This window comes from Apodemus sylvaticus, chromosome 8 (genome assembly GCF_947179515.1).
Source record: "Apodemus sylvaticus chromosome 8, mApoSyl1.1, whole genome shotgun sequence".
NCBI lineage: Eukaryota > Metazoa > Chordata > Mammalia > Rodentia > Muridae > Apodemus > Apodemus sylvaticus.
Genome location: NC_067479.1, coordinates 56,931,996 through 56,959,388, shown reverse-complemented (window position 1 = coordinate 56,959,388; position 27,393 = coordinate 56,931,996). Strand labels below are relative to the sequence as shown.

General features: G+C 51.2%; 1 protein-coding gene across 5 annotated transcripts; it reads right to left on the bottom strand.

Annotated features, from left to right (window-relative positions):
• Nucleotides 1-340: 340 nt before the first annotated feature.
• Dmtn (dematin actin binding protein) lies at nucleotides 341-26,904 on the bottom strand. Of its 5 annotated transcripts, XM_052191000.1 has the most exons (16): nucleotides 24,795-25,138; nucleotides 16,584-16,755; nucleotides 16,305-16,379; nucleotides 15,636-15,791; nucleotides 14,440-14,484; nucleotides 13,987-14,086; nucleotides 13,616-13,672; nucleotides 13,196-13,348; nucleotides 10,976-11,100; nucleotides 10,344-10,449; nucleotides 2,615-2,679; nucleotides 2,404-2,452; nucleotides 2,246-2,253; nucleotides 2,002-2,067; nucleotides 1,662-1,742; nucleotides 341-1,545 (listed from the first exon to the last, which is right to left on the bottom strand). In XM_052191000.1, exons 2-16 carry the CDS (start codon nucleotides 16,599-16,601, stop codon nucleotides 1,432-1,434), a joined length of 1,218 nt encoding a protein of 405 aa, XP_052046960.1. In that variant the 5' UTR covers nucleotides 16,602-16,755; nucleotides 24,795-25,138; the 3' UTR covers nucleotides 341-1,431. The 5 variants fall into 5 exon arrangements, with proteins under 5 accessions (XP_052046960.1, XP_052046957.1, XP_052046956.1 ...); XM_052190997.1 differs by lacking the exons at nucleotides 341-1,545; nucleotides 1,662-1,742; nucleotides 2,002-2,067 and having other exon boundaries at nucleotides 2,089-2,253; nucleotides 24,795-24,887; nucleotides 25,040-25,143; XM_052190996.1 differs by lacking the exons at nucleotides 341-1,545; nucleotides 1,662-1,742; nucleotides 2,002-2,067 and having other exon boundaries at nucleotides 2,089-2,253; nucleotides 24,795-24,924; nucleotides 25,040-25,141.
• Nucleotides 26,905-27,393: the final 489 nt, after the last annotated feature.

The following is a 27,393-nucleotide window of genomic DNA, read 5'->3' as shown; positions in this document are numbered from 1 at the left end:
TTTGAGGCCAGTGTAGGCTACATGAGACAAAACTCACAAACGTGGTATGTCTGTGATCCCAGCACTTGGAAGGCCAACACTAGATCAGGAGTTCAAGGCCAGCCTTTGCTATGGAAAACCTTATTTCAAACAAAACAAAATCGAATAAATGAATAGATAGTTCTAGCTGCTGGTCTAAAGCCTGTACACCCAGCTACTCGATACAGAACCAAAAAGACCAAAACTTCCTGGGCTACTGAGTGAGAGCTGTCAGGTCCAGCCTGGGCAACTGAAGAGGTAAGACTATTGGTTGTGGTAGAGTGCTTGTCTGACGTGCACAGGCATGGATGGAAACAATAGATTTAGGGACCCAGTGCAACCTTTTAATTCCAAGCAGTTACCCCTCCCCCAGCATGATCTCACACACACACACAGTAGACAGAGAATGCCAGGGTCTGGGCAAAAACGAACCCCAGACCTGGGCAAAATATATATATATATGTATGTATAATTATATACACGTACATATGTGACAGACAGGACTGGAAGTGCAATTAGGTAGGGCAGGGGTTCAGGGAAGCAGCAGAGGATGCCCCAATAAATTACATTCTGTAGAGAGCACAGTAGGGGGTGCATGGCCATGGAGGGGCCTGGGACCTGGACTCTCAGCGATGCCCCAAGCTAGGCGTCTCCATCCCATCTCAGAGAGGCTGAGGCCTAGGCTCCGTGGTCCCTGGACAGGTGCTAGAAGGGTGCATCCATCCTATCTGGTTTTGCCTGGAGGCTGGTGGTGGTGAGGCGTTGTGTGAACAGCGTCTCTGCTCTTAGCCACAGCTTTGAAGAAGCCCTGGGTCTTGAGCAAGAGGCTTGAAGCTTAGGGGTTGCAAAGTACAGGGCATACAAGCTAGAGGGAGGATGACCTCCCCGCTGGAGGCCCAGGTAGAGCCTGCTTCTGCCAGTTGGAGAAGCATCAGGCCCAAGTGCAGGAAGCTGTCAGGAGTGCAGCTGGCTGGAGCCTTTGGGTGGACAGGCACAGGGTCCCAGAGCTGCCATCTCCCCCTGTACAGGACAGCAGACAGACCTCCCCACTAAGCCCCCTTCATTTCTCCTCACTGCCTTCTGGGGACCCTCGTGTAGGGTGACAGACAGGGTATGGGTGCAAACATTGACTGTGTGCTGGAGTCGGGGCTGGGTTGGCGAGGCAGTGAAGCCTAGGGAAGGTAAGGCCCCCCGGCCCACCATGGGGATGGAAGTCCGTGCCTCATGACTCTGGGACTGTGCACTTCTGGGCTCTCTCTCCCTGAGGAATGGAGCCCAACGCTCTTGCCCTGCCTCCTGCTGCTCCCAGCCAGCAGAGGACGAGGACGCTGTGGGGTCTCACAGCCCCAGCTTCAGGGCCTCGAAGCAGCAGAAGGAAGGGACTGTCACGGACAGGGTGAACTGGCAGGGATGTCAGAAGAGGGAAGCTTTCTTCTTGAGTTCGTTCCGCTTCCATAGGGCCAGCTTGCCAAATTCCTCGGGAGACATGGCGAAGACCCTAGAGAAGTCCTCTGCTGACAAATGCCTCTGTGGAGACACGAGCAACTGAGTGACTAAGGAGGTAGCCTCTACAGCCTCAAAGTCAAAGGCAGCCCCACTGGGCGGCCCCTCCCCCATGCCACCACGCATCTTTCTCTGCATACCTCAAGCCTCATGCGGTCCACTCCCGGAGGCAGCTTAGTTCTCCCCTTGTTGGTCACCACCAGCATCTCATAGGGATAGATCTGGAGAGGCAGAGAACGCCCTCTTAGGTTCCTAGTCTCCTGTCCTCATAACCCTCTTGACTCCCCTGGTCCCGCTGCCTGCAGAGGCCACTGGGATTCATGCCATCTTGCCATTCATCTCCTTTGGCTTCCCTGCTGCCCGCCACCCCACCCCCACCCCGTCATCTACAGGAGCACCCTGAGCGCATTCAGCTTGGTGGGCTTCACCACCCCCCCTTGAAGCCCACCCCACTGTGGTGGTCAGGTCCCCTGCCCTCACCTTCTGCTCCAGCACACAGGGCAGGGAGTTCCCCCGATCCATCCTCCCCCTCTGGCCCTCTCCGTTCTGGGGAGACCAAAGCCGCAGTGAGCCAGAGTGGGTCAGGGGGACCTTCTCTACCTTACCCTAGTCGTCTTCAGTCTTCCGCCAAGCACCTCGTCGGCCCGTACCCCCTCCCCCACCAGTACCCATGCCTGGCTCTGGTAACCTGAACTTCTCCTGATCCCCTCCAGGGGGCGCTCACCTGCAGGCCTAAGGAGACAAGAGCCAAGGTTCAGAGGCAGCTTCGGAAGCTGCAGCTTCACCTGATCTTAAAACAAACCACTGCCCACATTGAACATAGGCTGTATATAAAGTCTGTGGGGGGCCCGCGTCCCAGCGACGTGGGACCCCACTGCTCACCTGGACTCCCAGCCTCACTTCCCGATGGGCTGAATTCTGTGGACTGTAGCTAGGAAACGATACAAAGAAATCAGAGGAAGCGGAGGGCAACCTTCAGCAGTCTCCTTGGGAGGGCTTCCCACCACCCAGGACCTCCAAGTGCTTGGCCCCTCGGAAGCATGGTGGGCACACACCTCGCCCATGCCGCCCCTGCTTGCTCTTAAGGCCTTACCCGGCTGAGGGTGGTCCTGCCATAGGAAGGAAGGGAAGAGGATTTAGATGTCCCCGAATGCAAGGCTGAAAGAGAGCAAGAGGACGCAGGTTCAGGCCCTCGGTCCCCGCAGTCCTTCCTAACCCAGCAAGGCTTCTACGGACTTCCACAGTGAAGCTTTTGCTGTGGCCTTTGCTGAGCCTGTCTTCCCTCTTCTCTCTAACTAGAAGTGAGCCAAAAGTCTAGTGTGAACCCCGGGCAAAGTGAAGGTTCATTTCATGTCAGCCACCATGAAGTTAAGTTCGAGATCTACAAATACACAACAGCTCTAAGTGAAATCTCCAAGGCATGACAACGGTATTAACCGCGGGTCAACTTCCGGCCATTTGGACAGCACAGTTCTGACACAGTCACGGTCTTAGCACAGTGAATGCAGTCGGGATCGTTCCCATTTGAGGCTATGGAGCTGCCTCAGTAGGTAAGGGGGCTTGCTCTGCAGGGATGAAGACCTGAGTTTGGATTCTAGGACACACATAAAACGCAGCACATGGCTGCGTGCCCCTGTAACCACAGCACTGTGTGGGGTGGAGACAGGGGGATCACTGCCAGTTCAGCTTCCTCTTCAAGTAAGGCAGAGAGCAATAGTACAGGACACCCAGTGTCCTCTCCTGGCCTCCATATATGAACATACTGTATAGTTGTTTGTCTACACTACACACACACACACACACACACACACACACACACACACATTTCCTATTTGCATTACTGGAGGTTATTTGCAACTTGTGCCTTTTGTAAATCACTAAATTTTTAACACTACAAGTTATAACTACAGAGATTAGTTTGCAACAAGGATTTTTTTTTTTTTAAATCTAGGGGTCTATGCAGCCATAGTTGGCCTTGCACTCAAGATGCACCTGCCTCACAGTCTTCTAAGTGCTGAGAGAACAGGAATGTGCCACCACGTCTAGAAACTTTCTTTTTGTGTTTTTTCAAGACAGGGTTTCTCTGTGTAGCCCTAGCTGTCCTGGAACTCACTTTATAGATCAGGTTGTCCTCAAACTCACAAAGACCTGCCCGCCTCAGCCTCCTGAATGCTGGGATCAAAGGTATTTACCACCACACAGAGACAGAATAGAAGCTACCGTTCTTAGTGAGGGCCTTCGTCAAAGCTCCTTTGTGTCTAGTTATTAGAAATGGCTGGCATCCTATTGCAGTTGCTTCACCAGGCATTTTGTTAAACGTCCAGTGTAGGTAGGTCCGACACTGTAAGCATCAGCCCTCTAAAGTCTACTGGAAGTTCAGTGCCTGAGAACAAAACAGGTTTGGGGAACCTGGTGCTTATTCTCAAATAAGTTTAGCATCTCCAAACCAAAAGTTCAAAATCTGAAGTCCAGTCTCCTCTGCATGCCAGACTTCTTCAGGCTTGCTGGTAGGGTTCTCAGTTTTGGATTTGGAAGGGTTGGTTTCAGATTTTGCATTTTTTTTTTTTTTTTGGATTAGGGGGTCTCCAATTTGGTAAAGTTTATTCAAATATTCTAAAATCCAAGAAATGAAACAAGACCCTCTTTAAGCCTGAGACCCTTTGAATCCTAAGCATTTTGGATAAGGACTGATAAGTCTGCATCGGGAATGAGCAGCTCTCCAGGCTGGGACTGGCTCGGGGCTGTTTGCTGTCAGAGCACAAGAAGCTGAGTTCGGATTCCCAGAACCCACTAATGCTCTGGGAAAGGGAGATGAAAGAAAGTAACTGGTTCTCACAGTCACCGCTCACTGCTGAAGTATGTCATGACGTTGTAATAATAAGGAACATTTATACTTTGATGGACGGAATTACAATGCATCAGGTACACGGAAACATTTTCTACCCCAAATCACTTTCAGAATGCATGCTGGCTGTTTTTCTTTCTTTTCTTTTTTCTTTCTTTCTTTCTTTCTTTCTTTCTTTCTTTCTTTCTTTCTTTCTTTCTTTCTTTCTTTCTTTCTTCTTTCTTTCTTTTTTTTTTTTTTATGTCAACTTGACATATAAGGGGAACCTCAACAGGGAAAATGCCTTCAACAGGGAAAATGCCGTCAACAGACTGGCCTGTGGGTAAGCCTGTGGGGGCAGGTTCTTGACCCATGATTGATGTGGGAGGGCCCATCCCACTGTGGGTGGTGCTACCCCTATGCAATCATGTATAATACAAGAACACAAACCAGGCAAGCCACGAGGAGCACACCTCCATGGCCTCTGCACCAGTTCCTCTTTCTAGGTTCCTGCCCTGCCTTCCCTGGATGATGGACTACAAGCTATAAAATAAACCTTTTCCTTGCCAAGTTGCTTTTGATCGTGGTGTTTTATCACCGCAATAGAAATTTAACTAGGACAAAATGTTTGTGTTTGAAAGTGACGATTCCAAGGTAATGCCCGTTCATGACTCTGAGCTGTTAAGCCTGATTAGATCTGTCAAGAACCTACACAACCACATGACATATATATCCAGGGTCTTGTGCTGAAGGGAATAATAAGGAGGGCACTTGACTATTTAACTTTACAAAGCCAAAAGGGAAGTCACAGAGCTCATCTCCTTAGCTGAACAGAGGAACCTGGAACACTGAGACTGTATCCACCCCTTGGGACCGTTTGTATTCCTCTTGTTCTCCAGGTCCCAACTACAGACTTTATATTCTTTAAAATGCCCTTTGCAAATCTTCCCACCCACCCCAAACCTGAGTTCTGGGTGCTCTTCATGCATCCTAACCATGGTCACTTTACTGGTCCTTCAGTTCTTGATGCGGTAGCAAATGCCTACAATCTCAGCATTTGAGAGGCAAAGGCAGGAGGAGAAAGAGAGTTCAAGGCTATCCTCAGCAAGATAGGAGTTTGAGGCTAGTATCAGTTACCTAAGATTGAACATTTAAGGCATCTGGGCATAGTGGTATATGCCTTTAATCCCGGTATTTTGTAGGCAGAGGTGTGGAGGTATACCTCCAACCAACCTACCAAACAAACAAACAAACAACAACAAAACCAAAGCAAATACATTCCCGGTCCTACTGTGTCTCTTTGTTCCAGTCTTCTACACTCCTCCAAAGCGCTATGCCCTGGAGCCAGTTGCCGGGCACTGCAGTCCCTCAGCACCCCCCTCACTACTCCCCCAGCTATGAATTAGCGTCACCACAAAGGAAAGACCTCGTAATATTCCCACCAAGCAGGCCAGCCTCTGGCTCAGCAGCCCGGGTCCTTCTTTCCATACAGGATGTCTTCCATTGCTGACTCCCAAGCACGGGGCTCCTTTTCCTCCTCATGCGCCTCTATCTACATTTTCCTTTTCTTAAAGACAGGGTCTCACTATGTAGCCCTTGAACTCTGTGGTCATTGGTGAGCATGCTAGCTAAGGCACTAATGTTCTGCAGGCCTGGTCACCCAATTTCCTTTTCCTTTCTCTATGAGTAATCTTTCTTTCTTTCTTTCTTTCTTTCTTTCTTTCTTTCTTTCTTTCTTTCTTTCTTTCTTTCTTTCTTTCTTTCTTTCTTTCCTTTCCTTTCTTTCTTTCCTCCTTTCTTTCTTTCCTTTCTTTCTTTCCTTTCTTTCCTTTCTTTCCTTTCTTTCTTTCTTTCTTTCTTTCTTTCTTTCTTTTGTTGTTGTTGTTGTTGTTGGTGGTGGTGGTGGTGGTGGTGGTGGTGGTGGTGGTTTTTTTGTTTTATTTTGTTTGGATTTGGTTTTTTCGAGACAGGGTTTCTCTGTGTAGCCCTGGCTGTCCTGGAACTCACTCTGTAGACCAGGCTGGCAGAACTCAGAAATTCCCCTGCCTCTGCCTCCTAAGTGCTGGGATCACAGGCGTGTGCCACCATGCCCGGCTTATAATCTTACTTTCTTTTCCCGTTTCCTACACATATCAGCTGCAGACCCTCCAGGTTCTGGCCTGCCAAACTCAGTTCCCAGCATTTGCTCTACATGGATAAAGCCCTGACACCTCTCTCCCTTATCTGCCCTTCTGATGGGTCACAGGATTCACTTCAGCGGATTTGATCTGAGCAATTCTCAGATCTGTTCCCTCTTCTCTGAACCCCAAAAGATGTGTTATTCTTAGATATGATTTCAGCATATTGCAAAGCTTCAAAAATTATGAGAAGTTAAGAAGATAGGAACAGGGCCAGAGAGATGGCTCAAGGGATAAAGGCAAATACCTTGCAACGCTGACAATATAAATTTGATCCCTTGAATCCACATAGAAGTAGAGGAGAAAACATAGAACTGACTTTACAAAGTTGTTCTCTGATATCTACGTCCAACACACACACACACAGATACACAGAGACACACCCCTTTTTAAAAGTAGAAACTTGGAACTAGAGAGATGGCTCAGGCTGCTCTTCAGGCAGACTCCCAGTATGGTTCCCAGCACCCACACGGCAGCTCATAACCATGCAGTCCTAGGGGAATCTTGTATCCTATTCTGGCCTCTGTGCCTGCATGCAGTGCACAGACACACGTGCAGACAAAACATCCATACAGAAAACAAATGATGGGCTGGAGAGATGGCTCAGTGGTTAAGAGCACTGACTGTTCTTCCAGAGGCCCTGAGTTCAATTCCCAGCAACCACGTGGTGGCTCACAACTATCTGCCCTCTTCTGGTGTGTCTAAAGACAGCTACACTGTACTCACATACGTAAAATGAATATCTTTACGGGTTGGAGAGATGGTTCAGTGGTTAAGAGCACTGACTGTTCTTTCGAAGATCCTGAGTTCAAATCCCAGCAACCACATGATGGCTCACAACCATCCATAATGAGGTCTGATGCCCTCTTCTGGAGTGTCTGAAGACAGCTACAGTGTACTTACATATATATAATAAGTAAATAAATCTTAAAAAAAAAAAGAAAAAAGAAAACAAATGATTTTTGTAGCAGGGTCTCACTGTGCTGCTCTAAATGACAGAACTCCTTATCTAGGTCTTGGTGGCTTCAAATTCACAAAGATCTGCCTTTGTCTGCTTCTAAGCACCAGGATTAAAGGTGTGCACCACTGTGATGGTTTGTGTATGCTTGGCCCAGGGAGTAGAATGTCATGGTTTGAATGTGCTTGGCCCAGGGAGTGACACTATTTGGAGGTGTGGCCTTGTTAGAGTGGGTGTGTCACTGCGGGTGTGAGGTTTGATATCCTCATCCTAGCTGACTGGAGTCAGTCTTCTGCTGGCAGCCTTGAGATGAAGATATAGAACTCTCAGCTCCTCCTGTGCCATGCCTGCCTGGATGCTGCCATGCTCCCACCTTGATGACAATGGACTGAACCTCTGAACCTGTAATTTAGTCCCAATTAAATGTTGTCCTTATAAGACTTGCATTGGTCATGGTGTCTGCTCACAGTTTAGTTAAGTGAATTATACAGGAGGAGGAGGAGGAAGAGGAAGAAGAGAAAGAAGAGGAATTGTCTCAGGGCTAAGGATAAACCCTATGTGAGCTGGTATTTGGGTGCTGGAAATTGAACCTGGGTCCTCTGAAAGAGAAGCCAGTGCTCTTAACTGCTGAGCCATCTCTCCAGCCCTATCTAAAGGTTTTTATTTTGAAACAGAGTCTACTAAGTGGTCTAGACTAGACTTAGACTCACTCTGAGCCTTGGTAGGTCTTAAACTTTTTTCTTTCTTTTTTTCTTTGTTTCTTTGTTTTGTTTTTGAGACAGGATCTCTCTATGTAGGCCTGGCTGTCCTGGAGCTCTCTATGTAGGACAGGCTGGTCTTGAACTCACAGAGATCCACCTGCCTCTGCCTACAAACTACTGGGATTAAAGGCATGCACCACTACGCCCAGATGCTTTAATTGTTCAATTCTCTTGCTTCAGTCTCCTGAGCAGCTCATATACAGGTATAGCCAGATATTTCTACACAGTGACAGAAGGTTGACTAATATGTTCATCTACAAGCCAGTTCAAAAGATTATTTCCTGTAACTCTGTATATATATATATATATATATATATATATATATATATATATATATATATATATATATCTTGCTTCCTTTTTGCAGCAAGACCTTGTAGTTCCTTGAATCTGAGACACCTTGAATCTAGTTTCATTTCTAGAAAACCTATATTTTTGTTATTGTTGTTGTTTTGGAGATAGTGCCTGTGGTAGTTTGAATAAGAATCATTTCCCTTGCCGGGCAGTGGTGGCGCATGACTTGAATCCCAGCACTTGGGAGGTAGAGGCAGGTGGATTATCTCCCCATAGGCCCCATATATTTGAAAGCTTGGTCATCAGAGAGTGGCTCTGTTGAAAAGGATTAGAAGGATTAGGAGGTGTGGCCTTGTTGGAGGAAGTGTGTCACTGGGGGTGGGCTTTGAGTTTTCAAAAGCCCATGCCAGGGCCAAGCCTAGGCTCTCTTTCTCTGCCTTTGGATCGGGATGTAGCTCTCGGCCACTGCTCTAGTGTCATGCGAGCCACCATGTTCCCTGCCATGACAATAATGGACTAAGCCCCTGAAAATGTAAGCAAGCCCAAATTAAATGCTTTCTTTTATTAGTTGCTTTGCTCATGGTGTCTCTTCACAGCAACAGAACAGTGACTAAGATAGGGTCTTTTTTTTTCCTCCCCAGCCCAGGCTAGACCCCTAGTTCTGGGATTAGACTTGTGCCACCAGGCCAGCTTTAGTGTCTTGCTTTGACCAATAGAATGCAAAAACAGTGACCCATCATGACTTCTAAGGTCAGTCATGTTTAAGAGTTCTCATGCCTCTCTCTTGGAGTGCTTAGCTCTGTTCCTCCCATCTCCAGCTACCAGGCTCTAGAGAAGTCCAGGCTAGTTGGGGTTGCTGAGAGGCCCAGAACTCAAGGCCCTCTTCACCCACTTCTCTGCCTCACCACATGCTACTTGGTACCCATGCTCTCTGGGCTGCCACACTGGCTCAAGCTCCTGACTTTTACTCCCATGACATTTGGAAGCACCTTCTATACCATTTATTTGCCTCTTCTTTTCGTTGTTGTTGTTGTTGTTGTTGTTGTTGTTTTGGGTTTTTGTTTTGTTTTTTTCAAGACAGGGTTTCTCTGTGTAGCCCTGGCTGTTCTGGAACTCACTCTGTAGGCCAGGCTGGTCTCAAACTCAGAAATCTGCCTGCCTCTGCCTCCCAAGTGCTGGGATTAAAAATGTACACTGTTTATTTGCCTCTTCTAAGATTTAGGGGAAGCAGGAGAGGTAGCTCAGTGGTTAAACTCACTGGCTGTTATTACAGAGGACCTGGGTTCAATTCCCAGAGCCCACTTGGTAGCTCACAACTGTCCATCACTCCAGGGAATCTGACACACTCATACTGGCACATGCAGGCAAAACACCAATGCACATAAAATAAATAAATAAATAAATCGTTAAAAAAATACTTAGGGGGCCTACCAGGCCTTCTCACTGACCTTTCAAACCTCTCACTGATATTTTGTACCATTATCTGCTACACTGCCCCAAAAGCCACGTAGATTTACCCGTCACTTTCCCCCTGGCCGGAGGAAATGGCTGTATTTTTCACTCCTAATGTCCCCAGGGCTTAGCATGTCCCTCAGTCAGTGTCCATTAGATGTAGTCAGGGCTCTCACGTTTCTTGTACTACGAACCTCTATCTGTTCTGGCTATCAACTCATATTCTTGACCTAAAGGAGTACACATGCAGGCCTCACACCCAGACTGAATCTTTTAAGTATAATGGTTCACACACAGCCGTCCACCCCACACCCATCCCTGGCCAGCTGACCATGAGCCCACTCCACGGCACTCACAGGTATGGAAGGGTGTCCGGTCAGGCAGAGAGCGTGTTTTCCTCCGGATGGGCAATGACTTTTCCATCTCTTCTTTCAAGATCATCTTTCCCAAGTTGGATGTAACCTGTTTGGGGGTGGAGGAGAATGGTGCCCAGCCTAAGACACCAGCTTCCCATTTCTGAAAAGTGCAAACTTGGGGTTCAAACTGGGAGGATTAGCGATGGCTTTCTCAGGTGGCTAGTCCACACTTGGAACCCACTGACCTTACTGGACACTCAAACGCATTAGGTTTGCTGAAGATGGTCAGTGGTACCCTTCCACAGTGGCTTCTCTAATCTAGGTCACCATGCCAAGAGCTTCTCTTGACCATCCCTAGATCAGCCTGTGAAACCTGGTGCTGGTGCACCCTCTTTTTCCTGTGCTTTGGATCTGAATGTCCAGGATCTCTGTTCTAAAAGCAGCCTAAAGTCCAGGAATCCTGGTGTAGGAGAGGCGCCTCCCAGTGGTTCAAATGCAGATGTTTCTAAGGCACTTGCCTTTTAGACTGGCTATGGGGCCAGAATATTTGTCACCTAGATGGCATGAGGGTGGCGTGTGTGTGTGTGTGTGTGTGTGTGTGTGTGTGTGTGTGTGTAGGGGCAAGATTCTACCTTACTGAGTTCTTCTTTCTGCCGTTCCCTGATGGCCTTAAGCTCCTCTTCAGAGTCATCATCTTCCTCCTCCTCCTCTTCCTCTGCCCCCTTTCGAGATGCCTTCCGTTTCCTCCATTCTGTCTCTAGAAGATAGAGGTCCCAGAATCAATGTGGCAATGTGGCCACTCAGCCACAGGCTTCTCCAGCGTGTGGGGCAGGGCTGGCCCTTGGAGAGAACACTGCAAAGTCTGTCTGTCTGTCTTTCTGTCTTTCTTTCTTTCTTCCTTCCTTCCTTCCTTCCTTCCTTCCTTCCTTCCTTCCTTCCTTCCTTCCTTCCTTCCTTCCTTCTTCTCCTCCCCCCTCTCATTTCTCTGTGTAGCTCTGGTTGTCCTGGAACTCGTGGAACTCAATCTATAGACCAGGCTGGCCTCAAACTCAGAGATCTGCCTCTCGAGTGCACCACTGCAGCTGGTTAAACCCCCCCCCCCCTTTTTTTACTTAATCAAAGAAGAAGAGCAGTGCACGATCCTAACCACTGAGTAATCTCTCCAGCTCCTGCTCATTACTCGGCAGGATCACTCAACAGACATCGCTCAAGCTTCTGCTATAGCCAGACCCTGTGACAGATTTAGAAAAGAGAAATAAATGAGGGGCCTTGCTCTCCAGAGCCCGGGCTACACAGAGAAACTTGTCTTGAAAACCCAAAACAAAACAACAACAGACAAACAAACCTCACAAAAACTGAGACAGGGTCTTGGCAGTGTGGCCTGCCTATGCCACTCCTGAGCTCACGTACTGTTCTGCCTCAGGCTCCCACGCAGCTGGGGTAGCGTTATGTGCTGCGATATGTGCACAACAAAGTTTTTTTTAAAAACAGACAGACAGACAGACAGACAACAAAGTACCAGGCTAGAGAGATGGCTTATCATTTAATAGCATTGGCTGCTTTTGCAGAGGACCTGGGTTCAGTTCCTAGCACCCACACAGAAGCTCATAGCTGTCTCTAACTCCAGTTCCAGGGGAATCGACACCCTTTACACACACACACACACACACACACACACACAGGAAAACAGTCCTACACGTAAATTAGAAATAAACCTTTTTTATAAAAATTACAAACAAAAGAAAACAAACATACAAAGTAGGGGGCTGGAGAGATGGTTCAGTGGTTAAGAGTACTGACTGCTCTTCCAGAGGACCTGAGTTCAATTCCCAGCCCCCACATGGCAGCTCACAACCATCTATAACTCTAGTTCTAGAGGATCTGGCACCCTCACATTGACATACATGCAGAGCACTAATGCACATAAAAATAAATAAATCATAAACAAACAAAAACAACAGAGTACAGAACTGAGAGTGCATGTAACTTAGTGGCAGATATGTGCTTCATGTGTAGAAGGCCCGGGACAGTCCCAATTATAACAATCATAATAATGAAGTAACATTAATAACAAGACAATAAAAATTAATAAACTAGATAAGAAACACATATTTAAGTTCCCTGAGGACAAAGACCCTTCTCTCATTTATTCCTCTCTTTTCCAAATCTCCTATCACAGGGCCTGGCTATAGCAGAAGGTTGAGAGATGTCTGTTAAGTGACTGAATAACAAACAGGAGCTGGAGAGATGGCTCAGTGGTTAAGGCCATGCACTGTTCTTCCAGAGGACCCGGGTTCCATTTGCAACCTACGAGGGGTGCTTCACAGCCTGTGCAACTTCAGCTCCAGAGCGGTCCTTTGCCTGGGGCCTCCGAGGCACTGCACTTTCCTGCACACACCCTCCCGCACACATACATCCATGTACATATAGTTCAAATAAAATAAAACCTTAAAAAATAATATGAGTGCCAGGCATGGTGGAGCACGCCTTTAACTCCAGTATTCCGGAGGCAGAGGCGGGTGGATCTCTGAGTTTGAGGTTAGCCTGGTCTACAAAATGAGTTCCAGGACAGCCAGGAATGTTACACAGGGGAAAAACCTGACTCAAAAAAACAAATGGTGGTGATGATGATGATGATGATGATGAGCAAGAGGGAAGAAATGATGAACAGGTTGTGCACAGCAACATGAAGAGGTACAGGGGAGAGGTGAGAAATGAACTGTCAATCAAGGAAAGGACAAAAGACGGAGAAGTAAGAGGCCATGGGGTGGGCTGGAACTGGGTTCATGGGACCAATAAAGAGTAGTGAACGGGAGTCCTTGGCCTCTTCTCTTTTTCCTGGTTTTGCCTACCCACAACGGCCAGCGACGGGGGACACGGCCAGTAGTCAGTCTCTATCTTGGCTGGCTGGTTGGGGTCAGGGGGCTGTGCTGCAGGGAACTTGGACGATTCAATGATGAGGTCCTCGATGAGGTGCTTGCTCTGAGGGCTGCCTCCCACGGACTCTGCAGAGAGACCCAGGCTCGGTCCACACACCACCCCTGCTCGCCATGCAGCCAGCTAGCTCGACCCCACCCTCAGCTCCAGCTCCCTCACCTCTTCTCCACACCCACGAGAACTCAGCTGTACCGGGGATAGGGCCCAGAGCCCAGGGGCCTGACAGGCCTGGAGCAGCTATTCTCTCCTCCCTTCCCTGCCCTCAGTGCATGGCGCAGCACCACCCCACCAGTATGTGCCAGGAGAAGCGCCCAGGAAGTCAGGGGACCCCTCACCTCTCTGCCTGTAGATGGGTGGCTTCTTGTAGATGTTGGAATCTGGGCGGGTGGTCTCTGAGAGACAGAACAAGAGCGGGTGAGAAAGGGGACATGAGGGCAGGGGGTGGTGGCTGTGGGAACAAAATGGAGGGAAAAAGAATGGGGCCATGAGCAAGACAGCTCATGGAGGTGGGCCTTCCTGCACTTTTCTGGGTAGGTGAGAAGGAAGAGATCGCAAGATCACTCTCACTGCTTGTTCTGCCTGACATTCTACTACCACAGGGTCCAGCCAGATCGAAACCCAAAGAGTAGGGACTGAGAGGAAGGGGTCCTGAAGGAAAAGTGAAGTCCCAAGGAAAGAACATAGCTAGGCTGTCAATAAAACCTACCAGGGTGGTGGAAATGGGGCAGGCTGGTCCTGGGGGTCCCTGTGGTCCTTGGTGTTGAAGTCTGAGAGATGATTCCAAGCGTCCGGCTCTCCGCCCACACCTGTGCAGAAGTATGCAGCTTGTAGCCTCTGCCCCATACCCCTTCTCAGGTACATGGCTTTACCACAGGCCACCTTTCCCAACCTATTACACCAGCATCCCCACATCCCAACCCCAGGGCAATGTCATGGCAGAGGAAGCACATTCAAGGACTCCATCTGCCCATGCAGGGCGCTTATGCAGAAGGAAAGGGTTAAAAGAGTCCCTGGGTCTGGCAGACAGATGAGCTGGCCAGGGACCAGCGAGCCAGGATTTGCTGACTCTGTCATCCCCTGGACTTTGCTGGGCTGGGGCTGGGCACGTTGGGGGAGGGGAACGGAGGGCCCAAACGAAGCAGGACTAAAGCCAACTGACCTCTGGAGACGGTGGGGGCGATGTGGATTTGGGTGACAATGAGCACTGTTAAGGGAGGGAATGATCAGAGTCATAGGTAGGATTAAACCCTAGACCCTCAGAGGGACCCTGTTCCCCCCACCTACCCAGCTTCCCCTAGTTTCCTAACCAACCCTCTTCCCTCAGGAGTCCCAGTCGATCTCCGGCCTGGCCTCCATCCTTCCTCTGCCCAGTGTTCTCTCTGCCTTTTCAGGTGAAGCTCGGCTCTGGGAGCTGCGTGCCTCACGCCCTCAAGTAAGTGTGACCCTGACCTGAGGGCAGGCAGAGCCTGGTAAGGAGTGGGGGAGCTGAGGCAGCAGTCCTGGAGGCGGCCCTTCTCCTGGGCCACTCAGGTTCTGCAGCCCGACAGTTGGCTGTTCACTCCAACATGACCGCTTTCTTTTCCTACAATTCAAACTGTATTGTTTGGATGTTTACTCTGCTTGAGCGTGGGCACGCACATGCCACGGCAGTGTGTGGAGGTCAGGGGACAGCTTTCGGGGGTCAGTTCTTTCCTTCTACCATTGGTTCTGGGATCTCACTTAAAGTCGTCCAGCTTGCATGCATCCAAGTGCTTTTTACCTGCAGAGCCACCTCACCAGTGCATGCCAAAACTTTCTTTTCTTCCTTTCATTTTTTTGTTTTTGTTTTTGTTTTGTTTTGTTTTGTTTGAGACAAAGTTTCACTATGTAGCCTTTTGCCTACTACCCAGACCAGGCTGGCTTCCAAGTCCTAGAGATCCGCCTACCTTTGTCTGTCTCTGCATACCGGGATCAAAGGTGAGTGTCACCATGACCATGACCCCTTTCCTGAAGACAGGTGACAAAGCACCCCACCAAGCATTGCCCCATATACTGCCTTCTGCGGTGCATAAGAAGAACCAGCACTTCTATGTGACAGAGGGCAAACTGAGGCTACAATGGTTCACCACTCCTTCGCCTAGAATTTCTGGAGCTTCTGTGTATTTTGTTCTTCCCACCTTTGCTTATGGGACCTCTCTCCATGTCACCACCATACAGCTGTGGCTGCTCCTGCTGTCCCCCCAACCCCTCCCGCCACACCTCAGTCTTGGGCCTGCACTCACTCCTGTGCTCAGTCCTCCAAGGAGGACTACCAGAAGGTCCCCACTGCCCGCTCACCCAGCTCCCCTCAGGCCTGCACAAATGAGCCCTTCTTACTTCCCGGCTTCTGGGCAGCTCTACGTGTTCCAGGAGGGAATAGGTAAAATGGGGCTCGTAGATCATGAGGTCAGGTCGCTCAATGTCCAGGATGGCCTTGTCCTTGGGGATGGCAGCCAGGTCTTTGTAGCCCAACACCTGGTTGTCCATCTTGGCCTAAAGGGAAATGGTCCAAATGGAAGCGTTCCCCATAACATCACTAGGACACTGGACTCACCGGCTGGACTTGGTTATCAGGAAAACACGTTATTCATCAATTCTCATGTTAACAACTCTATTCTGTTCCTTCTAAGGACCTAGAATAAGTGCTTATTTTAATTTTTGAGACAGCGTTTCATCTCATCAAGGCTCGCCTCAAACCCTCTCTATAGCTGAACTTCCTTATCCTATTTCCGCTTCCCAAATGCTGGGACTTTAGGCTTCCCTCTGCATACTCTCTCTGGAAGGTCTCTTTTTAAAAAAACGCTCTTTGCCTCTGAGGCTCTTCGCAATTAGACCAGCCCCTTCCAAGGCAGTAGGAAGCCTCCGCTGGGATCTCTGGGTCTTTCCACCTGCAAGAGTTCACAGGACCTCCCTCCATGCGGGAGTGGGGGCGTGGGGGGTGGGGTGAAGGGGATCCGCCCCTCCCTCCTCCCAGCTGAGGTGCAGGTGGCCACCATAAGTACTCACCACGATGCTGGAGGGAGAGCCGGGCACACTGGAGTCTCTGGAGGAGCTGACGCTCCCCGGGGAGGTAAGAGGTTGCTGGAGAGAGCGAGAAGGTGGCGGAGTGGGCATGCGCGTGGGTGCGAGGGTGTGGGAGCGGGTCTTGCCCTAGGCCTCAGGATGGGGTGGGGTGGGGAAACCCGGCGTGCTGCACGGAGGTGGCCACCAGGGGGCGCCGGCGACTCCCGAGCGGACCTGGGAGAGCAGCGGTCCCCACCCGGGCCCGGGGGGCAACCCGCTCACCTTCTGCAGACGTTCCATGCGGCAGCCGCTGGCCGGCCGCTCCCTCGGAGGCCGGTGCGCACGTAGAGAGAGGACAGACGTCAGGCTCGGCCCGGCTCCGGCAGCGAGGGCGTCACAGCGCTCTGTGGTGTCCTCATCCCTTGGGCCTCTCTGGGCTGCTGACCGCGGGTGGCTGGAAGGACAGTGAGCCCCAGTAAGGGCGTTAGGCTCTCAGGTTCCGCGGCGCCAGGGAGTTGTGCGTGCATGTGGCCAGGCGGCGGCTGCGTGAATCGGCTGCGTTTGTTTTTTAAGCCATTGTTCTCTGGCTTCAGAGGAAATGACGGCAGGGGTCAGCTGGCATCCCAGGGTGGACAGGCTTCTATATCCTCAAGCTTGTCACCCCTGCCCTGGCCCTGCTCTGGCCCGGGCCCTCTCCCAAGCCGTGCTGGCCCCTCCCACTCCAGCCACTAGTTTCACTCCCCAGGGTTTACTCAGGCAAATCTTTATTTTCGCCAGAAGCTTAACAAGGGGACACTGAGTCAATAGTTAAGACTCAAAGCATAGGGAGCCAGAGGCCCTGGGAAGGGGATCGATCGGGTGGGGTGGTGAAGCCATGGCCATGACCTAGAGCTGCTGCTGGTCCTCAGAAGCTAACGCACTTTTCTCTGTTCCCTACAAGCGGGCAGAAGGCTGCGTAGACACTGTAAAATACCGCTGGGGCTCAGGTTATGTCTCTGCCACCACAAAGTGCCCAGAGCACGCTCAGAGGCTGTCACACTGCTCTGAGTGCCTGGTGACCCCTTTTACACTGTCTGTCCTTAGGAACTTAGGCCAGTCCATGTACAAGGTGATGGCCACACCCCCAACTCTCCTCCTTTCCCTCCTCCCAATACCGACCCTCCACATATTCGGCCACAGACTGAGGAGAGCCGTATACAGAAGGGAAAGGAGGATCCTGCGGTGGTTTCAAACAGGACCTCTCAAGCCAAGATGCCTGCCTGGCCTTAAACAGTGACTACTATTTGGATGCTGTGTGGGTTTGGGTAAGTCATTTATACTCTGCACATGATAATATCCTGGGAGGCTGAGGCAGGAGGATTGCTTTGAATTCCAGGCCAGCATGGGTTACATAGAGAGTTCCAATCAGCTTGAATTATAGTGTGAAACCTTGTCTAAAGAAAGGAAGTGTGTGTGTGTGGGGGGGTGGTGGTGGTGGTAACAATTTCTTGTCATTGGCAACTCAGACAAGTCAATAGTATTTATTTATCTATCTTTATGTGTATGGGTGCATTGCCAGTGTGTATGTCTGTGTACCACATCTATGCCTGCTGTCCATGGAGGCCAGAAGAGGGCATCAGATCCCCTGGAACTGGAGTTATAAATGAGTGGGGCTTGTGAATGTCAGGAACCACACCTGGGTCCTCTGAAGGAGCAGGCGCAGGCAATGCTCTTAACTACTGAGCTGTCTCTCTAGCCCCAAAGAAATAGGTAAGTTAGGGCATACGTAGTGAATAAAACATGCTCTATCCCATGTAGAGGATAAACTATTAATAGTATTTCTATTTCTCCAGGGATTAATGGACTGAGGGGGCTTTTTCTGTAGCCAGTCATGAAAGAATGAAGTCCCTGCTTTATTTCTCTCTTTCTGGGGGTAAAGCCATGTCCTTGTAAGTCTCCCCATCTCTCCTCACAGGGTTGCACTGTATGTCCCTAGCCAACCGCAAATTCTCATTCTACCTCAGACCCAGGTCTGCATTACCAGGCCAGGCTCTCCCAATCTTTTCCACCTGTACTTTACCATTCTGCTGCCGTATGTCACCAAAGCAGTCAGCAGTCCTTATCCCGCTTCCAAGCCTCCTCAGCCCACATTTACTTGCTCCTGCCCACCCCTCTCCCTACCTCAGGCCTCCTCAGACTCCTAGATCCACGTGGAGGCTGGCGCCATCCTGTTCTAGTGCCTCCAGCTAGAGCTAAGCCTTTGCTGAACAGCGACTTTGCAGAGGTGGTGATATCTAATGCTGGACGCTGTTCTCCAGGTGTGGGTGCTTTTCTCTCACAATGAACTGGCTGCCGACTTCCAGAGGGGACAGCTGCGGTACCCCAGCTGTCACTGGTGAGCGCATTCGAGGTCTACAGAACACGAATATCTAGTACACTAGTACTAGCGCACCAGATACTCTGTGTGTGCACTCATGAAATGCTGGCGCTTGAATTCAGTGTCCTCTTCTCCCGAGCCACAGACTCTGCCTTCTTAGGTTTTTATTTCTTTATTATTATTTTTTGTTTATTTTGAGACAGGGTCTCAGTTACGCAGGCTGGCTTTAAACCACTCTGTAATCCAGGCAGGCCTTTTAGCTTGTGATTGTTTCCTGCTTCAGCTCCAGAATAGCTGTGCTGGGTACTGTATGTTAGATACAGATAAACACTACACAAAGAGTATTCTAATTCATTCTCACAAGAGTCTACAGGGTAGACCCATTTCACAGCTGAGGAAACCAAGGCTTGGGGAGATTAAGGACCAGTCCAAGTTCAACTAGCTCAAGTGAAATGCCTTTGGTGTGGTATGGTGCAGAGTGTCTGCTCAGTTATGTGCCACGCAAGTCTTTAGAGTTCTAGAACCAGAGGCCGGGTATGGTTGGCACATGCCTTTAATCCCAGCACTCAGGACAGAGACAGGCAGATTTCTGAGTATGAGGCCAGTCTGCTCTACAAAATGAGTTCCAGAATAGCCAGGGCTATACAGAGAAACCCTGTCTTGAAAACAAAACAAAACAAGAATTCTAGAACCAAGGTATCTCCATCAGATAGGAGGAATGTGAGGTTTGTGCTAAGGGGATTCTCATTCTAGAGCACCACGCTTCTCCAGCCTTCTCAGTGCTTATGTGAAATGCTCTAACTAGGCATCTGATGAGAAAAATGAGCTGTGGGACACACTGAAGAGGAGCCGGCAGTGTTCTCTCACTAGGCCCTGCATTTTACTTTGTTAATAGCCATTGGTTGCAAGGTCTACACCTATGGCTTAGCCCTACAGGTGAGCGCTTGTCCCTCCACAGGCCCATCTACCACCTAGAGGGAGACATGCTGCTGACTTACCCACCCACCCACTTTGGAGCATCTTTGCCCCACTAAACACAGTACCAAACTTTGTGCTGAGCCTCTTGGAGAACAGGACTGATTCAGGCTCCTTCAGGAAGAGAACTTGCTCATAGATAAGTTCTACGCAACGTGGAAAGGCACACACCCCAGATAAGGCTGGGCTGCAGAAAGTCAAGAAAGGGCTGTCTCTGGGGAAATGGAGACATTTCTTGTTGGAGGCCTTAAAGTCACCTCCCTAATGCTTTCTAATTAGACCCTTTAATACAGTTTCTCATGTTGTGGTGACCCTGAACTATAAAATTATTTTCATTCCTACTTCATAACTGTAATGTTGCTACTGTTACGAACTGCAATGTAAATATCTGATGTGCAGATAGTCTTAGGTGAGCCCGTGAAAGTGTCATTCAACCCCAAAAGGGGTCATGACCCACAGACTTAAGTGTTAGGAGTCTAAATGTGCGATTGCTAGCAGGGAAAGAAAGTCAAAATGTGCCAGGCAGTGATGGGTACACACCTTTAATCCCAGCACTTGGGAGGCAGAGGCAGGCGGATCTCTGAGTCTGAGGCCAGCCTGGTCTACAGAGTGAGTTTCAGGACCACCAGGTCTACACATAGAAACCCTGTCTCAAAAAAAACCAAAAGAAAAAAAAGAAAAACAAACAAAGAAAGAAAGTCAAAATGTGTCAAAATGTCATCCTAGCACCCACTTTGGGGGGGGGGGGTAAAAGAAGAGGGTTCAGTATATCACATGAAGTATGGAATAAATACTGAAGGGAAGGGAAGGCGGGCAGAGGGAAAGGAAGGCCAGCAAAGCCAGAGGCCAGCACTGGGGAGGATGGAAGAAGTCAGTAGCTCATGCAAGGCCCCAGGCTGGAGGCTGCAGCAGGGAGGCTGACAGGGAACAAAGGATTGTCAGCACCAGGGTGGGCAGAGGAGGACAGGCTCTGGAGAAAGCACTTGCTTCTCAATGAGAAGGGGAAGGGCAGGAAGGTGGGTAGCAAGAAAACAGGGCACATGAAGGCAGCCAGTCAGAGGACCTCTCAGTTTACCAGGAAGGTGGCCTAGAGTGCAGGGGAACTGTGCCCGGCACTCTGGAGAGCACGACAGCCAAGCAAAGACTGACAGGAGGAATTCGGCACCTCACCAGGAACACCAGGTGTGGGGTGCAACACGGAGCAGTGGCTGCCCACCAGAGCAAAGGGGTCCCAGGGGATGTGGCCAGATAGGAAACCACGGTTACATGTGAGCAAACACGCACATCCCCACGCACAGCCTCTCAGGAACGTGATTCCAAGCACCAGTGGGCAGAGTTACATAACAGTTGGTGTTTACAGACTGTCAGGATTGACTGTGGGCACCGAATTCATGGTCTTGCCTTTTGCCCTCCCCCGGACACCGTGCTGTAGTCTCAGTCCTGTGAACTGTTCTCTCAGGATGGTAGAGTAGGAAACCGAGACTTCAGGAAGTCCTGGATCAAGGACACACTTAAGCTCACTGACCACAATACCACTTCAGGTTGTGTTGCTGTGCTCCTCTGTCCCTTCCCCCTCCCAGACCCTCCACAGCTGGCCCCTGCCTGAGGTGCCCCACAGTACTAGGGCGTCTCCTCTGGCTCCATCCGGGTCCTGCATCCCTGTGTGGTACCAGAGCACGGAGAACAGCACCTTTTGGGGAAGTGCTAATGGCAGAGCCTTACCTCAGTGGGCACATATGCATTTGAATGAAAGGTTTCTGCAGTGTGTTGGTTTGTTTGTTTTAGGTAAGATTTCTCTCAGTAGCCCAGGCTGGTCTCTAACTTTGTAACCCTAACCTAGATGACCTTGAACTTCACCTCTGGAATGCTGGAACCTTTGCTACCACCTAGCCCAGGGGCTTCATGCAAGCTAGACACGCTAACTAAGCTACAACCCCAGGCTCTGAATAAGGTTCTTGCTGGGGACATTTGAGCCTGTCAGAAGGCCAGCAGGGGAAAACGGTTTTTTTTTTGGGGGGGGGGGGAGTCGAAGCCGAGAAAGGAAAGATGGGAGTGGGAGGGAAGGAGGTGTGTGGGGAGGGCGGGTGATTCTTCAGCTTCCGTTAAGTCACACTGCACAGGCATCTGCCTACCTCACCCACGTGGCGGCCTCTCGCCCAAGCTAATTTCTCACTTTCCTCCTCCGGGCCTGGTCCCTCTCCCATCCTCAGACATAGTCCTGATTCCTTCATTCACTACACACCCCAAGTCCTGTAACCTCTGTGGGCACAGACTAAAAGGTCAGGCTGCAGCAGGAAGGGAAGGGGAAAGAAGGGAAGGGGTGGGGGTAGGGCACCACAGAGGAAGCCAGTCCAGGTGTCGGAAAACACCCTTCAACCTCCCAGCCTCAGGTCAGCAGCCAGCAGGCTCCGGTCCTTCCTTCTCAGCCACACCCACCTTCAGCTGGGCGCCCCTGCCTTATCTGAGCCACCAGCCAGGCCCCACCTCAAACCGCCCACCCTCTCATCTCCACAGCAACCAGAGCTCTGCAGCTCCCCAGGATGTGGGTGATAAGACTTACCCACAGGGATCTCCAGGTTCACACCCACCCATCCCAGGCCTTTAGTTTCGGGCAGGGATAGATCCAGATTAAGAAAGAGCCCTGGACTTGTAGAAATGAAATGTAGAAGGTTCAGCAGGCAGACAGATCAGGTGGTGGGCTGGTCCAGCCCTTCTTGCTTCCATCCTAAGCTAGTACTACGTCGTCTTTGTGGGCCCCTGTGCTGGGGTTATTCATATCGGCTGGCTGGACTCAGCACATTGGCTGCTCCCTTACAGATGAGAACAAAAGGAATGAAGAGATGGGCTTTACCCAAGGCTACCCCCAAAGGAAGGCAAGCTGGATGGAATTCCACCCGGGCTGTTTTTAAGCCAAAGGAATTTCCTGTGCTTCCCAGTGCATCCCCAAAGATCCTGTTTTAAAGAGCACTTGGCCCTCTCTGCCTCTCACCTGACCTGTACAGCAGAAACTGGGAGTCGGGGATTGGGTGAGAATTGTAGGCTCCGGCCCTGAAACCATCGCCAAGCCATGCTGGAGAGGTCATAAACAGTGAAGGAGTCCAGCAAGCCTGCCACATGGGCTAGGCCGGCCGGCCGGGAGGTCTCTTCTCTGCCTCTGTTTCGTTCATTGTCTCTTTCTTTCTTCCTGCCTTCCTTTTTCCTTCTTCATGTTTTCTCCCTCTCCCCCTCCCAGCCCCACTTGCACAGTTGCTGTGGCAACAACTCAATGCCAGAAATAAAGACAGGCTCCAGCTAGGTCACCCGTTCCCAAAACAGCATCCTAGGGTGGGAGAAGGGTGGTGTAGTCAATAGGGCGGGGACTGGGCGCGCACTACAATGAATGCGTGTATTGTAGGGTGGGGTGAGACACAGGACAGCAGGGTTTGGGCCTGCTTAGGCCAGTGGCTCACCAAAAGCCTTACTTAAGTCAAGCTGGCCTTTTCTTAGGCAGCAAGGCCCTGTTACTTTCTCTTCTCTTGTTCTCTCTCTCAAGCAAACTGTTTTCTGAACCTTTTCCTATTGCTTTGGACTAGGCATTCCTGATACCGACACTGAGTGGCACCTGTCACACTGAACAAGATCAGGCAGCTTCAGGAGTAGATAGCAGAGCCCATCTGGTCCAGGACCTACCCATGCGCTCTCAGTGACAACACTGCCCCTTTCCGTCCCTCTGACCCCACACATATGCCTGAGCTCATTAGAGTTTTCTTAGGTTCCCTCTTGACTGAGTGGCCACTTCAGTGCACTTTCCTCAGAAAAGGTTAGGTCTCTCCCTCAACTCCTCAGACTTGCTTTGTCCAAACATGTTCCTGTTCTAACCTTATAGATCTGAGTCCTGACATACAGCAGGATTGGCAGATCGGGGGAGGGGAGGAAACTCCCACCCTAAATCCAGATTCCAGAATTCAGGAGAAGTCCCCTTTCCACTCTCCTCACACATGAGCTCTGAAAGAATTCTGCAGACAATGCCCACCCGCAGATAGATGCTCTCCCAGCCCCAGAGAGGCCAACTGGCTGTATTGAAACAAGATCCCAGGAGCATACATGCAGAAGGCAGAGCTAACACGGGGCTGCTGACAGAACTGCACATGGGTGCATACAGGGACTCTGCAGCCCTCCCTGCCAGCGCCCTCGCCCACTCTCTCTGCCAGACCCCCCACACAATGACACGTGGTGCTAAGGACACCTACTTGCACCCACCCACTGATCCTCCACTTGGCATCCGTTATCTGTGCCCACAGCTCCCTGGCATGGACTGCTGAACCCATCCCTGTCCTGAGCACGTGGACCCCAATACTCACAGTGCCCTCACCTGACCCATGCCCAGGGGGGCTTCCCCACATCCTCCACTCCCACAGCATCACTGCCTGGCTTAGAGCTACAGCCTGGCAACCAGCCTTCTGGGAGAAGGCACGCAGCTGTGCCTGCCCAGCAAAGGAGGGATGTGTGTCTGGTGCCTGTCGGGGAAAGGAAATCCCTTAGGACCCCAAGGCTCTCCAGGTCTGTCCAGCACCCAATCTCTCCCAGTATCCTAGCTGCTGGCAGGCAGAGAGCCAGGCTAGCACTGCAGTCACACCCTACTGCTGCTACACAGCCCCATTCTTCATCGAATCCCTACCCCAACCCGGCCAACCTCAGCTAGGCGGGGCTCCAGAGTGGTCTGGAAACCAGCAGCTTTGGGACCTCACTGAACCCCTGCCACTCCCGAGGGTACCTGGCCTGGCAGGAGGAAGGCTGCCAAAGATGTCTTGCATCATTCAGCAAAAAGCTAACAGTTCCCTCCACTGACTGTGCTCCCACGCCCTCACCCCTTGAAATTCTGGCCAGAGAGGCTACGGTAGGCAGGGTGGAGGACCTATGAAAGGGGGTGCTGGGAGCCATATGGACTCTTTGCATGGTAATAGCCTACATACATCCTTACTCCCAAATAAGAAGGGATTTTGGTCAGGTCAAACCCAGCTGAGCACCCTGTCTGGCCACCTAGGCCTATCCTCCCACTGATCGTTTTCCAAAGCTGACCCTGTCCTAGCACCCCTGATATGACCCAAAACCATGGTCAGATGCAGAGGCACAGCCCAAAATACCTATGGAAAGAAAGAAAGGCAAGAGACCCTGCCACCTACCTCCTCCCAGACAGTGGGGCCCAGGCTCTCTGAAGCCCCAAGAGGCAAAGGGTCTAGGCCCTGGTCCACGGGTTGCCGCGTTTTCTCAGGAATCTAGGTAAGAGGCAGCGTCTCCAGGAACCCAGCCGCGCTTTAGCGGAGCACAAATAACAGGAAGAAAGCCGGCTTAGGGTGGGTGGGAGCTGGCGAAGGAGGGGAGCTGGTCTCAGCTCAGCGGTCTGAACCCCCACCCCCTTCCCCAGTACCCTGCTGCTCTGCAAGCCACCAGCTTGGGTTCCTGGAGCTAGGGAGTCCGCGCGTCTGGTGTCTGGTGGGCGGGCAGGAGGAGCGGTCGCTGGGCGGGCGGGCCCCTCCCCACCAACAACTGATAGTGGCCGGCCCCAGGGTGTGTGTGTGTGTGTGTGTGTGTGTGTGTGTGTGTGTGTGTATTTGGGTGTGTTGCTGGTCCAGTTCACCTCAGCTGCTGCTGCAGCTGATCCATTTCAAACAAGGGGCTCATTCGCTGGCATCATGACGAAGCAGAATTGGCCGCGATGCGTTTTCCCCTTTCCCACACCCCGGCTGGCTCTGTGATATCCACACTCACAGTCCCTCCAGCAGAATTCAAGTTAGCGGCTGTTACTGATAACTGAGGGAAGCTATGCCCACCCAGCTCTCCAGGCACCTGCAGTGCAAACCCCATTCATAATGCTCCACCATCTTCCAGAAGCAGTTGATCCTCCGTGGGGATCCCCCACCTCTGGGATGGGGAAAAGCAGGGGTATCAGAATTGGCCATCCAAGCATTAACCCTCTCCTGAGGAGGATAGATGGAAGGAACCTGGTCGTGAAGAGTCACATTGGATTTTCTGTAACCTTGATCCCCTGGGAATCGAAGTAGGGGACAGTGGAGAGAATGAAGGACCTGACTTCTCTCCAGGAAAACTGTTTTTGAAAAAGGAAGCTTCCTACCAGAGGGTAACCATTCCACCACAAAAAGTAAGGAGGCATGCCTTCTCTGTGTGGCAAAACTTCAACCATTCCAGGCCCCCAACAATGCTAGCTTTGGGGTACAGGTAGAAAGCCTAGACCCTAACCCCTATTAGCACTGACTGCCCTCCTCCCCACCTCCACATCGGCTGCAGACTTGCCTACCTAGGCAGCCTTGCCGTTGCCCTGGTAACCACTGCCCACAGCCGGTCAGCTGATGATATCAGCAGCTATTGGGGCAAAGCTAGGACCCAAAGAGGGGGCTCTGGGGTTGCTGAATGGAAAAATCTCAGGGGGAGGGGAAGGAGACAGGTAAGGTCCATCTTCAAAGAAAAGAGGACCGGAGGAGACCGGAAGGGAGGGGTGGATCTGGAGTAGCAGAGGACAGAGGCGACTGTAACCTGAAGGTGGCTTGGACAGGAGAAATGATGGAAGGCAGGTAGCTGAGAGGCAGAGAAAGGAGGAAGGAGGGCCGGGTATCCAGGCTTAGCTGCTGGGGTACAGTCACGGAGGGCCCTAAGGAAGGTGCAGAAAAACAGAAAACAAAAACAGAAAACCACCTGGGCTGGGGGAGGGAGACCCAGGCCCATGGAGAAAAGGCCAGGAGAGCTGCGTGGGGTGTACCTTTAACATGTAGGAAGGGGGCATGGCCTTGGAGGGGGCGCTGCCAGTCCTTTTCCATAACTAGTCCTGGCCTCAGTCTAGCCTCTCACGGTCCCTTCAACCCCACCCTTGCCAGCCGCCTGAGTCTGGGTCTGAAAGAGTGGTGGGGAGGGAGGCCCACTCCTACGCATTCTCCACCCCTGTGGAGGACCAAGTACCCAGGGATCTGACGCTCAGCCCTTCAGGGTCCTGACTTGGCTTCCGCCTAGCTCCCTCCTCCCTTCCAGACCCCACCCCAGGAGACATGTTTTCCAGTGTAAGGGTCTCCAGAGGTATGCTGGGAAAGAGGTGATGTCAGAGAGGACAGCTGCAGACAGGAGGTAGAATGAGGTGGGTTAAGAGCCCGAGCTCCAGGAGGGGAGTCCCTGCCTGATGGAAATCAGCCTATGCGGTAGGAGAAGGGAGAGTCCAGGGAAAGGGCCGGGAGGAGGGGACATGAGGGAGGGTTCTCAGTACCTTCAAGGGCCTGGGGCGTGGGGCAGGAACACAGCAGCCTCTGCGGTGACATACACCTCCATCCCTCAGCGCATCTCCTCTCCGCCTCCCGTTGCCAAGACAACCTCCTGGCAGCCCAGGCCACGCTCAGCAGCGATGGGAGGGGGAGGAGAAAACCTGACTCCGATTGCTTCTTCCTCAGGGAAGGGAGGGGGCCTGCAGAGCCTATAGTGCTGGGGCTGTGCCCCCAACTGTACCCTACCAAGGTGTGCCCACCTCCCACCCCCTCCTGAGCCAGGATAGGCTACAGGAGTGGTCTGGAGGGGACCATCATTCAGGGCCAGACAGCAGGCTGGATGGCAGACGATTGCCCTACTCCTGGCAGCCCATCCAGTAGGTGGGGAAAGGTGACAGGGACATGGGATTCACAGCCCTGGTGTCGAAAAACCACACTCCAGAAGGTCACTGGCTGGGCTGGACTTGTGGTCGTGAGCTCCTTACCTCTGCCATCTACCTGGGTACCTCTTTCAAAA

Bases quoted from the DNA above. Each gene is read 5' to 3' on its own strand.
- Dmtn (XM_052191000.1), bottom strand. The intron at 14,087-14,439 runs GTCAGTTGGCTT...ACTTCTGCACAG, and splicing joins CGCCCCCACCGTCTCCAGAG to GTGTGGGCGGAGAGCCGGAC. The intron at 1,743-2,001 runs GTGAGGGCAGGG...CTGCCTCTCCAG, and splicing joins CCTGTGTGCTGGAGCAGAAG to ATCTATCCCTATGAGATGCT.